This window comes from Eulemur rufifrons, chromosome 29 (genome assembly GCF_041146395.1).
Source record: "Eulemur rufifrons isolate Redbay chromosome 29, OSU_ERuf_1, whole genome shotgun sequence".
Taxonomy (NCBI): Eukaryota; Metazoa; Chordata; class Mammalia; order Primates; family Lemuridae; genus Eulemur; species Eulemur rufifrons.
In genome coordinates, this window is record NC_091011.1 from 30,593,109 (window position 1) to 30,608,549 (window position 15,441).

At 36.6% G+C, this 15,441-nt stretch overlaps 1 protein-coding gene across 1 annotated transcript in view; it reads right to left on the minus strand.

The window, feature by feature from the left end:
- Nucleotides 1-15,441, minus strand: part of DNAH11 (dynein axonemal heavy chain 11) — a 305,641-nt gene that overhangs the window by 179,503 nt on the left and 110,697 nt on the right. The window contains exons 31-36 of the mRNA XM_069462413.1: nt 15,162-15,293; nt 13,155-13,315; nt 9,951-10,107; nt 9,704-9,849; nt 6,765-6,881; nt 278-416 (exon numbers count right to left, since the gene is read on the minus strand). Of these exons, the coding sequence (XP_069318514.1) occupies nt 278-416; nt 6,765-6,881; nt 9,704-9,849; nt 9,951-10,107; nt 13,155-13,315; nt 15,162-15,293 (852 nt within the window). The remainder of the gene's footprint in view (nt 1-277; nt 417-6,764; nt 6,882-9,703; nt 9,850-9,950; nt 10,108-13,154; nt 13,316-15,161; nt 15,294-15,441) is intronic.

Sequence of the window (15,441 nt, forward strand, 5' to 3'; positions counted from 1 at the left end):
AATTCCATTTATAATTACAGCATTGATAAAGTTTAAAGAAAATCATATAGCCCACTGATAAAAAACTGTATTAATACAGATAAAACATTAGATCTAAAATGTCTCAAATTTTATTTCAGAAAAAATTAAGAATTATAAAATACAGATTTTCAAAATTTATGGTACACATTCCTAACATCTAAGTGTCATTTGAGCAATCAGTTACCCAGCACACATATTTCAAAAGCTGTTTTAATGGGATGTAAAAACTAAGAAAAATTAACAAATACTCCCTCACCTGCTTGGAGAGGAGCTCCTTGCAGAGTGTGTACAACGTAATGAACTTTCGGGCTAATGAGCGCGCGTCCACAAAACCTTCAGCAACTAACATAATTTCACAGATTAGCTCAATGTCAGGGGCCACCATGGCACAGGGTCTAAAAAGTAAATATAAAAGTTAGTCTTAAAATGTGATGAGGTAGTAAGTACAAATGGCTGAAATCGAGTGATTAATGTGTGCCAACATTTTAACCATTCCTAAGCAGGTCACAATTATCTCTGTCAATCACAGCTAATGAGACCCTTCATTTCAACTAAAAAATGTCCACTCATTACACATAGGAAATGATGGAAAGTCTGAAATGGCAGAAGCACAGGTAGAGGAGTTTAAAGAAAATCCACGGATGTATTCTGTAAACGTCTAGTTTAAGTTGTCACTACAAAAAGATGAACGGTGATGTTTTGGGCTAGAGGCCAGCCTTTACCTGTGGCTAATGGTATGCTGGTAAATGTTTAATGACCAGCTGTCTAGAAAATAGCATTCGCTGATTTCCATGGAATAAATCCTTCCACCACCACTAAACTACGAACACAACATCACTAAATGCGGAGCTGGGAAGAGACGTGCAGTAGTACACCACCAGACAGACACAACAGACATAAATAACCTCAGAGGCATAAAGATTAGTAAAATAATTATGAAGTGATAAGTTTTGAGTATTTATCACCTTTGTTTTTAATGCAATTTATGTAGTCAAAAGTTGATATAATTTAGTTCTTATTAGTGGCTGTGCTTACCAACCAGCTCACAAAATTCATGAAAATTCAAACAGCAGCTCTTGAAAGCTTGTATAAGCTATCTCTAGCACACCACTGCCTTGAGCCCACTTGAATACTTTTAAGATAAAAACAGAAAAACATAGCTTCAGATCTCCTTTCTTTTGGAGGAGGACTTCCAAAAAATTCTTTCCCAAAGACAATTGCCATTGACAACAATGTTTGAAAAAGTTCTACTTAACTGAAGTCAGGTGCAAAGAAGGTACAAGGGTAAATAAATAAGCAAACTCACTATGTTAGTCTTCTTAAAGTATACATTCCAATAATATATGCTTTTATAATTATAGTCTACTTCATGCACATCTAATTTTCATCTTAAATATTCCCCAAAGTATCTTTGGCTCTAGGTTTTGAATACCTCTTTTATTTAGACTGACCCCATATTTTTCTCACATTTATTATCTATCTTTTATCATATGACAGAAGAAGTAAAGATAAAAAGTAAACAGGGGAAACAAAAGGCTAGCATATTTACTTATTTTATACTTATGTTAATATAGATAACTAATATTTACTGAGTGCTTACTTCATGCCATATAGGGTGCTAAAAGCTTTTTATGTACTCTCTCACTTAATTCTCACAACTCCACCAGGTATTAATAGCTACTCCTGTTATCTGCATTTTACAGAGATGCAGACTGATGTTCCCAGATGCTCCATCACATGCCAAAGGCCACATGGTTGGCAAGTCGTGGAATCAGGATACTCCAAAGGCCCAGGTATGCTGCCTCCACTCAGGAATGATAGTTCCATCACCCAAGTTTTCATTCAAACTTTGCTGACACAAATATTAATAGTAACAACTAACATAAATGATACTACACACAATTAAACAAAATTTATGAAAACATCACAAAACAATTTCAAATTTAAAACCCAACTGAGAAAAGGTCTGAGATAAATGGAGTCACAAACACAAAAATACTAAGAAGGTATATGATCTTCAAACAAAACTATTCTGTAATCATTACATTTATTTCTAGAACAGTTATTCGGTATCTAGAATTTTTTCAAGAAAATTAGACATTATAAAATTATTATGCTAGAGAAAGGTATACCATGAGCAAAGGAAAACATTCAATACAGGATGTTAAAATAATTAACTATGAGGCAAAAGTATTGTATAAACACTCATTTCACATTACCTGCCAAAAGAAATTTTCATTAGATGAATTATATTTAAAAAGTAATACTTAAAAATTAGAAGACAATACAAATGAAATATGGTTAAATATCTAGATAAATGGATAAGCAAATTTTAAGCTTAAAAGAAGTAAAAGAAATCTCTAAAAACTATAGAGGTTCTTACGTGGTATATGAAGTGGCACATTATTATATTTTGAAAGCACACTGAATAGTTAAAGGTACATATTGTGGACACTCAAGAACTCCCCAAATAAACTGATAAACCTCTAGCTTATCATCAAGGAAAAAGAAAGAGAGAGAAGACGCAAATCATCCGTATCGGGCACGGAATTCAGGACATCACTGCAGACAAGGGAGTGAACAGATACATGCCAATAGATTCAACAATCCAGATAAAATAAATTCCTTAAAAGATGCAAGTTATCACAACTAATTCAAAAGGAAATAAAAAAATCAGAATAACCTCATATCTATTAAAGAAATTGAATTCATTATTCAAAAGATTCCCATAAAGAAAACTCTCAGTCCAGATGGCTTCACTGATTAATTCTAGCAAATACTTAAGGAGTAAATAATAGCAATCATACACAAACTATTAAGAACACAGAGAAGGGAACACTTGCTAACTCATTTCATGATGTCAGCATTACTCTGACACCAAAATTAGACAAAGATTTTAGAAGAAAGGACACTAAAGACCAATACCCCTCTTGGTACAAATAAAAAAAAAAATCCTTAACAAAATAGTCACATATTGAATCCAGCAATAACTATAAAAAATAATACCTCCTGACCAAATGGGGTTTATTCCAGAAATATAACATTTGAGGATTGTTTAGCATTTGAACATCAATACAGTTCAGGACATTAACAGAATAAAGGAGAAAACCCATATGAAAACTATAAAGCAACAAAACTTGCACAAGAAAACAGTTGAAACTTTGTAAGCTTGGGCTAAGCAAACTTTCTTGGATAGGATATATTAATAAAAAACCAAAACAAATTGATAAATTGTATTTATTTCTTTGGTTTTTTTTTTTTTTAGCATACCTTTCACCAGAATAGTGTACACTGTACCTAGTAGATAGACTTTTATCCTCACCCACCTCCCACCCTACCCCCTTCCCAGTTTTCAACATCTATTACATCACTTTATGAGCATATATACCCCTCATTTAGCTTACACTAAAAGGGAGTACATATAGTATTGGTTTTTCTATTCATGAGACACTTCACTTAAGGTAATGGTCTCCAGTTCCATCCAAATTGCTCTACAAGATATTAATTTATTCCTTTTTGTGGCTGAGTAGTACTCCATTACACACACGCACCTACACACACACACTCTCTCTCTCTCTCTCATACATACACATTTTGTTTATCCACTTATCAGTTGAAGGGCTGATGGGCACTTAGGCTGATTCCATAACTTTTCAATTGTGAGCTGTGCTGCAATAAACATACAGATGCAGGTGTCTTTTTTGTAAAATGACTTCTTTTCCTTTAGATAGATAACCCAGTAGTGGGATTGCTGGATGAAACGGTAGGTCTACTTTTAGGTCTTTGAGGAACCTTCCTACTGTTTTCCATAGAGGTTGTACTAGTTTATACTCCCACCAACAGTATAAACATTCTCTTTTCACTGCATCTGCACCAACATCTACAGCTTTTTTACTTTTCAATAATGGCCATTCTGATAGGGGTAAGATGGTATCTCATTGTGATTTTAATGGGCATTTCCCTGATGATTTGTGATACTGAGCAGGTTTGCATGTTTGTAGGCCATTTTTCTATCTTCTTCTGAAAATAATCTGTTCATGTCTTTTGCCTACTTTTTGATGGGGTTATTTTTTTTCTTGCTGATTTGTTTGAGTTCTTTGTAGATTCTGGATATTAGCTGAATCCTCCCTAACTCATTCTACAAAGCCAGTATTCACCCTGTTAACAAAGCCAGGAAAGGACACAATAAAAAAGGAAAACTACAGGCCCATATCCCTCATGAAAAAAGATGCAAAAATCCTCAACAAAATACAAGCAAACTGAATCCAATAGCACATCAAAAAGATAATTCACATGATATAATCTTGTATCTAGAAAAGCCTAAAGATCTCTAAAGTCTCTACCAAGAGACTCTTGGAATTGATAAATAAATTCAGCAAAGTCTCAGGCTACAAAATCAATGTACACAAATCAGTAGCATTTCTAAATGCCAACAATAGTCAAGCTGAGAATCAAATCAAAGACTCAATACCTTCCACAATAGGTACAAAGAAAATAAAATACCTAGGAACATATTTAACCAAGGAGGTGAAAGATTTCTACAAAAAAACTATAAATCACTGAGAAAGGAAATTGCAGATGATGTAAACAAATGGAAAAACATATCATGCTCCTGGATGGGCAGAATCAACATTGTTAAAATGTCCACAATACCCAAAGTGATTTATAGATTCAATGCAATCGCCAACCGAAGTGCTAACATCATTTTAAGTGCAGATTAGAAAAAATAATTCTATGCTTCATTTGGAACCAGAAAAGAGCCCAAATAGCCAACACAACCTTAAGCAAAAGGAACAAGTCAGGAGGCATCACTTTACCAGACTTTAAGCTATCCTACAAGGCTATAGTAACCAAGACAGCATGGTACTGGCACAAAAAGAGAGACATAGACCAATGGAACAGAACAGAAAACCTACATATAAAACCATCCACATATTGCCATTTGATCTTTGACAAAGCAGACAACAATATACACTGGGGAAAAGAATCCCTATTCAATAAATGGTGCTAGGAAAATTGGATAGCCACATGCAGAAGACTGAAACAGGATCCGCACCTCTCACAAAACTCAATTCAATAGTGGATAACGGACTTAAACCTAAGGCATCAAACTGTAAGAATTCTAGAACAAAATGTTGGAAAAACTTTTATGGACATTGCCTAGGCAAAGAATTTATGAAGAAGACCCCAAAGCAATGACAGCAACAACAAAAATAAATAAATGGGACCTGATCAAATTAAAAAGTTTCTGCACAGCCAAGGAAACTATCATGAGAGCAAACAGACAACCTACAGAATGGGAGAAAATATTCCCATTTTACACATCTGATAAAGGGCTGATAACTAGAATCTATATAGAACTCAGGGAAATCAGCAAGAAAAAAATCAAACAACCCCATTAAAAAAGTGGGCAAAGGACATGAACAGAAACTTTTCAGAAGAAGATAGACTAACAGCCAACAAACATAGGAAAAAATGCTCAACATCACTAATCATCAGGGAAATGCAAATTAAAACCACAGTGAGATATTACCTTTTCCCAGTTAGAGTGGCTTTTATGAAAAAGTCCCAAAACAATAGATGCTGGCATGGATGTGGAGAGATAGAAACAGTCATACACTGCTGGTAGTACTGCAAAGTAGTACAACCTCTGTGGAAAGTAATATGGAGATATCTTAAAGAGCTACCAGTAGAATTACCATTTGATCCAGCAAGCCCATTCCTGGGCATCTACCCAAAGGAAAAAAAGTCACTTTATCTAAAACACACTTGCATTTGAATGTTTGTAGCAGCACAAATCACAATGGCAAAGATGTGGAATCAACCTAAGTGCCCATCCATACATGAGTGGATTAATAAAATGTGGTATATGTATACCATGGAGTTCTACTCAGCCACAAAAAACAATGGTGATCTAGCACCTCTTGTATTATCCTGGATAGAGCTGGAGCCCATTCTACTAGGTGAAGTATCACAGGAATGGACAAACAAGCACCACATGTACTTACCATCAAACTGGCATTATGTCATCAACACTTAAGTGCACATATAGTAGTAACATTCATTGGGTGTCAGACAGGTGAGAAAGGGGAGAAGAGGATGGGTGTATTCACACCTAATGGGTGTGGTGTGCACCGTCTGGGAGATGGACATGCTTGAAGCTCTGACTGGGCTGGGGCAAAGGCAATATATGTAGCCTAAACATTTTTACTCTTATAATATGCTGAAAATAAATAAATAAATAAATAAAGATATTTCCAAAGAATTTTTAACATGACCAAATATGTATGGCAAAATATTAAATGAAGATAACTAAATAAAAATTATGCCTACTGTAATATCCTAACTCCACACAATATAAATTATAAAAGAACCAGAAAAAATACAGTAATCATTGTTTCTGGGTGGTGACACTGTAATTTTTTCTTTCTTCTATATTTTCCAAATATCTCATGATTTATGAAAATTATGTTTATAATAAAATATTATAACAAAAGAGCTAATATTAAATATTCAAATATGCCATGTAACTTTTAAGTAATGACTTTGAGTTTTGGTTTCATAATTCAAAAGGGCTAACTTGCCATGGTGAAAGTTCTGTCTATAAAAAGATCCCAAAGAAATAATAAGGGAAAATTTTCCCTAGGAATTCTCGAGGAAAAACAAATCACATAACAGTGCAAACCAACAACGTTAGGTGGCATGAGCGTACCAGATGCTAAGCCACAAAGCATAACACTTGCCTGAAGAGAGCTTTGAGATTTTCCGGTAATTCAGTTCGACCAGCATATCCTGGGTTCATAGTAATAAATATTCCAACTGATGGCTTCAGTGTGATAGCTTCTCCAAGAAATACAAATCTACCATAAAAAGAATGTTGATGAAATTAAATGCGTTCATTGAATATGAATGCACATTGACAAATGCAAACCACTGCAAAATGCAAATTATTATTAGGAAGCGGTTTATTCTGTGTGATTTTCTTTAAAATTCATAAACTTACATATTTTGAATATGCTTTGAAGTGTGTTTATTAAAAATACCCTCTTCTCTCCCCAGAGGAATTACAAATATGGGAAACATTCTTTTTTATTTTAGCATAGCCATAGTATCTTGGAATGTAGAAATGAGGACTTGACTACTTTAACATTTAATGAAAGGGGATGGCATTTTTGTCTTCAGTGTGGACTGCAATTCCTTGAATGGGACACTGCACAGATAGAGAACGCCCAGGATAAGAAAAGAATGGGATTCTCCGCTCAGTCTTTATTTTGCCTATTTACTCGCCCCTCTCTTTCTCTCCTCCTCTCCTCCCTTCCTCCCATTTATTCAACAAATATCTAGAGTATTACTGAGAAGTAGAAGAGTGTGGTGGTGATTATAGGCAGCTCTGGAGCCAGACTATGAGTGTTCAGAGTCCAGCGAGAGCACTTTTGTCATGTTAATTATCGTCTCTGTGTTTCAATTCCCTCATCTAGTTAAAAAAAGAAAGATAATAATATTACACACCTTATTGGATTATATACAGATTTAAGAGATTATGAATATAAATGGCTAAATGTTAGCTGTGACTATTGCTGTTATTATCACTTGAAGACACTGGAGAAACAGAGAATGATTTTCAGAAAGATTTGCAATGGCCCAATTAGGCTGCTGATGCCAAGGGCAACAGAACGGTGAGGTGCTACAGACACCAAACCAAGACACATGTAGAAGAAAACTTTCAAATGAGGGTAAACGAGACAACATAGAGGGCTGACCTCTTGTCGAAAAAGGGGAGAGCTGAGGTAGTTAAGGATATGGGTCTATATCACAAAACAGGGAGGGAAAAAGATACTGAGAAAGAAACCACAATGTTTAGGACCAAGGGCATCTTAGACACTAGGTAATTAAGAGCAGGTGAATTTCATATGGTGAAGATGAAAAAATGGAGAAATCATTCCCCAGAATGTCAGGCTAGGGAAGGCAGACAGGCCTGGCAAGGCTGCTTCCGGAAAGAGAGGTGGCTTCTGCCTACTCTCCTGCTGTCAGTAGCACGGACAGCCACAGTCAAAGATGTGGACCTCCAGGGGGTAGAGCCAGTGAAATGCTGGAAGGCTTTGGGTTGAAGCATGGTCCCATCTCTTAAATCCTCAAGTGTAAAGGGAATTTAATGAACTCTCAAAATCATGAAGGAGTTTTGCCGTCTGCAGACGGACTAGCATAAGGACGAAGGGACAGGACTCAGATGTGCAGAGTAGACTATCTACAAGTACGGTTGGGAATTTTTAGAATCATTGCATGGATCAGTTACATAAATCTCCGTAAGAAAAGAGGGCCGCAAATGACATCTGGGTTACATCAAATAACAAGATTTTGACTAAAAGTTAAATAAAATATGGCTAGGGATCCAAGAAGAAAGAAGTGAACTTCTCTAACATGGCATTAGAGGAGGGGCAGGCCAGGCAACAGACACCCGGCCATAAAAAACTGGTGTCACAGGCCAACGTGGTGGAAGGACTGAGAGGTTTCTACAAGGCAGGAACATCCAGATGTATCTACTGAGAAACTGGAAATTTCTACAGCGGGTTCACAATTGCAAGAGGCTATAGCTAATCCTTCCCTGATTGAGAGATTGAAAATGTTTCTGTGCAGAAGAGACCCAGCTGAGCATAATACCCTAAAAAGTTGGGGGAATGGGTAGGCCAGCTAAATGAGGTTGTATTGTAGACACCCCACCTAAAAGTTTACCTACAACATTTATTTCTCAAATCAAGCCACCAAACCCTAAGTGCCAGCTGTGTTCTGCCCTGTGGAGTACGGCACCATGTTGAGAGGTAGTTAGGTTTCAGATATATTTTGAAAGTTTTTGGCCCAAGTTATTGGAAGAACATGAAGGTATAATCTACTGGGATGGGACGACTAACAAAGCAGGTGATGGTGGAAAGAGCAGGATTTTTATTTTGGAGATACTAAGTATGAGAAGCCACTCAGGCATCAAGTAGAGTGAGATACCCCAACGGGTAGTGGTTTAAGTAAATCCAGAGAGGAGGGGAGAGAAGTATAGGCATCTGGCAGTCAGCAGCACAAAGATGGCTTTTAAAAGCCATAGGACTAGAAGAAACCACCCAGGGCGAAAATAGAAATGGAGAAAAGGAGTCTAAAAACTGAGCCCTGTGATATCTAATATTAATAGGTTAGGATATAATAATAATAAATAGCAAACACTGACAAGTGCCAGGCACTTGTCATCACAGTAACCTACAAGGTTTGTTTTCTCCATTTTATATAGGAGAAGAAACCAGCAAGGAAACAGCCTAGAGGGCAGAGAACAGTGGAGCGTGTCCTGCAGCTCACGTGAAGAAGGCGTGTCCCGCAGCACAGCGTGTCCAACCGTGCAGAGGCTGCCAGAAGCCAAGAAAGATGAGGATGGAGCACTGATCGCTGGATGTAGCATCACAGAAGTTGTCTGTTTTTTAAGCAATTTAAATAATGTAATATACCTTAGCTGTATTCAACACTTAAAAACCACTAATAGAAAATGAGAGGCTATTCCAAATAATTCTTCACAATTAACTGGACTCTTGTTTAATCCATTTCGTCAGACAGGGAGAGGCAGCAACAGACTGTGAAGGTGAGGTCCCCCCATCCTTCCATGTTACTCTTTCTACTTGTAACGAGAGAAAAGCCACACGCCACTCACCGCTTTCTCCCGTTTCTGATGGCATCATGAATCATTTTCACTTGCACGGCCACCACTGACAGGACTTCCACGGGGATTCGGTTGAACTCATCAAAGCAGCCCCAAGCTCCTGTCTGCACCAAGCCCTTGTAGATATTTCCTATGGACTACGTGAGGGAGGGAAGCATTCAGAATTTAACAGAAGGGGCTTTTACGCTGCATCATGCCCAATTTGGAATAAGGCTGTTAGAATACATCATTTTCTTACTTTGTAGTCCATTTGCTCTGAGCAGTTGAATACATAGACCATCATGCCAAGTGCACGTCCAAGATCTTTGGTGGTTTCTGTTTTCCCTGTGCCCGCTGGACCAGCAGAAGCCCCGCTCATGGTTAGATGGAGGGATTGAGTTAAAGTAATGTAACACCTTGAAGCAAATGGAAAACACAAATATTACAGTCTAATATGAAATTTCTATAAACCATTATGGGGAACTAATTTTTTTAAGAAAGCTCAAGAAGCCAGGGTCTAGAATGTGGGACTAGGACAAAACATTGATATACTTCTGATTTGTTCATGGCAATAATGAGTCAGAATATTTTATATCAAATTTATTTTTAGGTTCTGTGTAAAAACATAGAAAAGAATGTATTGCTTTATTTGTTTATTGGTCTCATTTCCTAAGAGCTGTGTATTTGAATACAAATAACACTCGACTTGCAATGCTTTTGAATTTCTGATATTTCTAAGATACTATTAATATGGAATACAACATTTCAAGCTATTTTTAATAAAAGAAAAATAGAAGTCTTGGATGATGAATGAATTAAACATTGACTACATTAAACTGCTACTTAATGAATACATTAAAAGATATGTAAATTTATATAAATCCAAAGTATGCAAATAATACATACCCATTTCAATGAATTAAGTAAACATAAAAAGGCACAATTTATGACGTTAAAATGTTATTTTAGGAATTTATTTTGAATGTGTTCTTACATGCAGCTAAATTACCATAATACTTCTTTTTGCAGGAATGACTCAGAGGTTCTTAGAAAATTACGAAAAGACAGAATTTAATATTTATTAAAAAAAAGGAAAGACAAAGAAACAGTAAGGACCTCAAATGGCTATATTCTTTATTTGGGGCTTCTTCAGGTTTATAAATTATTTTCGTCTTAGTACAGACAGTGAATCTAATGGAAGGACATGCATGAGGAGGTCAGGGACTAACGTCTACTCTGCCAAGAATCAGAAGCCAATATTTTGATATCAATATGCCTCAGATTTCTCCTCCATGAAATAAGCTATCTATAGGCCATGTTCAGGCAGGAGCAACCAAGTGCCAAAACTCCAATCAACAGGATACGTGTAGAAATGATATGTACCTTTCCTAGGTCACCTCCTTGGAGATATTTGATCAGGGCTCTCATTTTTCCCTTTCCACTGGCAGAAACAAATGTGAAGCCATGTTTAGCATGTCAGCCCCCTGCCAGCCTATACTCCTGGACCACTCACCTCTGGACTGTTACCCAAGTGAGACATCAGTTCTGTGTTATTGATGCCATTGTATAATATTCCGGGGGTCTCTCTATACCAGCAGCTTAGCTGCATCCTCCTAACCAATACACCTGTGTTCCAGTACAAGTCTATCAGGTACAAGCTAGTTGACCTGAGTCTCTGAACTTGCCACTATATGGAAGGAGACACTATCTAGTCTGCCTAACTCATGGAGGAATGGTCAACAGCAAATGAGACCCAACAACAGTGTTTGAAAGGCATCATTATGTTAATATAAACAATTAGTAAATAATGCAAAGAATGAAATGGAAATGAAGTCTATACAATGTAAACACAATATACAACACTATGCACACTACCAAATGTGTGCATCTTCTTTGTAACTTCCAAATAAACTACAGAGTGATTTTTTTAATTCATAAGTCATCAGTTCTCACATACTGACAAACTTTAAAATACCTCTTCCCTTTTTTTCCTATTGCCTGGGCCTCCCCTCCCCTCTTCATGATGGCGTGCATCCAGTAGACACTTAACACTGGCAGTTTTGACTATTCTCAAGTGATTTTGTCAAGCTACAAATTTTAATCCTTCACATCGAAAGCAATACATGAATTAACTAATGAAGACAGTGAATACTGACTTTAAGAAACAAGTTAAAGAGAACTGAATTAGACAAACAGAATTATAGAAGCTGTACAATATACTAATGATGAAATCATAAGCAGATTAATATGTGCAAGAACAATCACAAAGCTAGTGAGAGAATCCCACCAACCTCTCAGAACTACCATAGCAACCGGCTTTATAGATTTATATTTGAAACTGCCTATACTTAGGTGATAGTGGATAACTGGGGACACGGCTATGATCTTGAGGTATGATTTCTCTTTCACAAATGCCAAAGATTCCATGTGCTTTCTCCCATCAAATAAGTCAGCAGAGGTTGGAAACCTAACAAAGAAATTCATGTCCATGTGACATATTCTTACCACTACAGCATTCTGACTGTGTATATGTTTACTTGGAGTCACATGGCAATGAACTTTTCATAATAGTAACCTCTGGCCCCCTTGATATACTTGAGCCACACTGGCCTTCTTTCTAACCTTTGAACTGGTCAAAATCCCGTCCACTTTGGAAATTTTGTGCTTCCTTTTGCCTGTAACTTTCTGCCCCAGGATGTGCACAGCTGGGTCCTGGCTCAAATGCTCTCTCACCCAATTTGTAACAGACTCTCCCTTCTAGATGATTTTTAACACATCATCCTATTTTTGTTATAGCATATATCACTTAAAATAACTTCATTAATTTATTTGCTTGTTTCTCTTCATCGCCACTCACATGCTACACTCAACTACAATAGAACGCAATCTCTGCGTCAGCAAGAACCCTGTCTGTTCAGCACTGGAATACTACTTAGCATAGAACTTTATAAGTATCTGCTGAATCATCTGATGGACTGACTGTATGTTCTCCCTCTTCTCTTCTTTGTACTGTATGCAATTCTTCAAAAATGAATTTGAACACAGGCAATTCCTAGTTATTTCTACACGTCTAAGAATGGGATGCAGCGGGGGGTGGGAGGAGGTAGTGACAGATCCTGGTAGCAGGATGCCAGCCTTAGATTACCTGGCAGAAGGGGCAGAATGGATTCGGTGATCAAAAATCCTGCCATGAGCCGTATTAATCCACTCATGATTTTATCAGCACATTGCATAGCTCCTGTAATTCTGTTTCTCTAATTCAGTTCGATCTACCTCGTCTCTAACTAGAAGTCAACATTCGCTATCTTATAAAATTAATTTACATACTGCTTTCAGGTAGTTTCCCAATTTGTTCATTTTTTTTTCTCGTATTCCTTCATTTTCATTCTCACACATCGCTGCCCACGCTGGGGCACTTTCTTCGCTTGGTTTCTCCCATCGGACTCAAACTTATAATTGTTACCTGTCAGTCAGAGGAGTGATCACTAGTCGAGGACTGTTTCCTAGGTATTCATAGAAGTACTGGAACTGGGCATCACAAATATTAACAAAGCAGTGTTTCTGGGTGTCTTCCCACCGGTGACGAAGTTGAGACAGCCAAGCAAAAGCCTGGGGACTGACAACCTAAAATCATTGCATAATTGTTTCATATAAGATACTGACAGTTTTGAGGCAACACATCTATTAATCTAATCGATTCTATTGGTTTGCATTTTATTTCTAAAATTCTCACAAACAGGAAATCTCTTGTAAGCAATTGCAAATTATAACTGCATATAGATGGTTGAATACTTAATCAGAAATATGTAATAAAAGCCTTCATTTTAAACTAGCTTTTATGTAACATAATATCAATTTGTTCAAGCAATGCTTTTTCCCCACTTATGAATCACCCCAGGGGATTAGATAATTTTTGTGGCTTTCATCTCATGTTACTGAAGTCAGACAGAAAAAGACACTATCTATATTAAAATGACACATAATCCATAATTTCTGCCCATCAGAGACATAAATAAACTACACTTTTGATCAAATTCATTCTAAAACCAGTCTTCTTTTAATACAGAGATTTTCTACTTCATTTTTCATCACATCAAATAACAATATTTTTTCATTGCTATTCTTTCCCATCTTATTCAATCCCACCCATTCCTCTTCCAGTTTTTAAAAAAATTTCCCATCTCTTTCAAGGTACATGTAACCCTAGGGTTTCTGGGGAATCACTGGAAGTTACCAAAATTATTGCCTACTAATTTGTCTGATGATCACATAGGTTTACAGCATTGCATATTCATGCGTTTTAGATGGTTGAAAATTAGACAAATTATCTTTTTAGTATGAAATAACAGACACATTTTAAATCATAATTCATCCTCCTGCAAGCAAATCACCAGGCTGATAAAACAGAATAGAATATATAAAAAGGTAAAAGGTCATATTCAAGGAGTAATTATCAAAATGAGAACACATGGTAAGTGGTGTTTTGCAAGGATTAGTCTTGGACTAGCAATGAAAAGAACACTGCCCACTAACGGTCCCCAAGCTGGATCAAGGGATATTTACCTTTACGGCTTACATGAAGAAGACTTTTCTTGCACTTCATGGAAAGGATTAAAATTCACTTTGACTTCAATAAATTGAGAAAGAAGTAGAAAAACAACAGAAACTATTTCACAATATATGCATGCATTCGTATTGTGAAGGGAACTGTCTTGCTTTGGTACCACCAACCTCCCTAAAAGGTTGGAGGAAGGGGGTGACGGGCATGATGTATCGGTGTCGTTCTGTAGACACGCATACTTCTGACATTTGTCAGCAGGAATATATTTTGGTAAGAAGGGTAAGAAAATTCTCCTTTCACAGTAAACATTGCCAGCATCTAAGAGACATGCAAACTTTTTTAAAAGATAGGGAAGGAAAATTATTAATACACTGAAAGGATTAAAAGTTGGTTTCTTTAAAAAAGTACATTTTTAGCCATGAAAGGAAAAGACAAAGGGTGAGGCAAGCAACAATCTAGAATTATGACCAATACTTCTTTCTTCAAGGGGAAGTGCATCAAAGGCACACAGAGATGGCTGAAGTGACACACACACACAATCTGATTACTGTTGGCTATATGTCACAGAGGTGAGACTCACAGGACAATGGCCCAAAATGATTATTCACCAAGAGGTAGAGTAGACATGGTGATTTTTCATGGTTCTTCCACCTGGGTTAATTTTTGGATTATCTGAGGCTCCCTACCTGGCAAAACCCTTGGGGATATCACTAGGGGTGAACTCTCATTAGGATAATATATTAGCTAACCCAAATCAAACATACCCAAAATAACTACAACTTTTCAGGACTAATTAAAATACATAAACTTAAAAAAAACACAACAATGACTTTGTTGGAACTACTCTGACAAATAACACTACTTTTAGGAAACGACAGCAAATACAGAAAATTTCTACAAATAACTTGCCTTCTGAGAAATAAGTTTTGCCACCACATCTCTAGCATGGACATCTATGGTACAAATTGTCATGATCTTCTGCCTGTCTCCAGGTGGAAGTTCTCCCAGCAAAAGTGTAATCAGTGTATTCAGCTGAGAAAGCTAGAAAGAATTTTTTAAAAAAAGAGGAGGAAAGGGTTACAAATATAGAATCTAACAGCCCAACATTCTTCAAATTTGTAAGGAGCACTTTAGTTTACAAAACAATTTCAAATATGTTATCCCAGCTCATTGTCAAAGACAAATATTA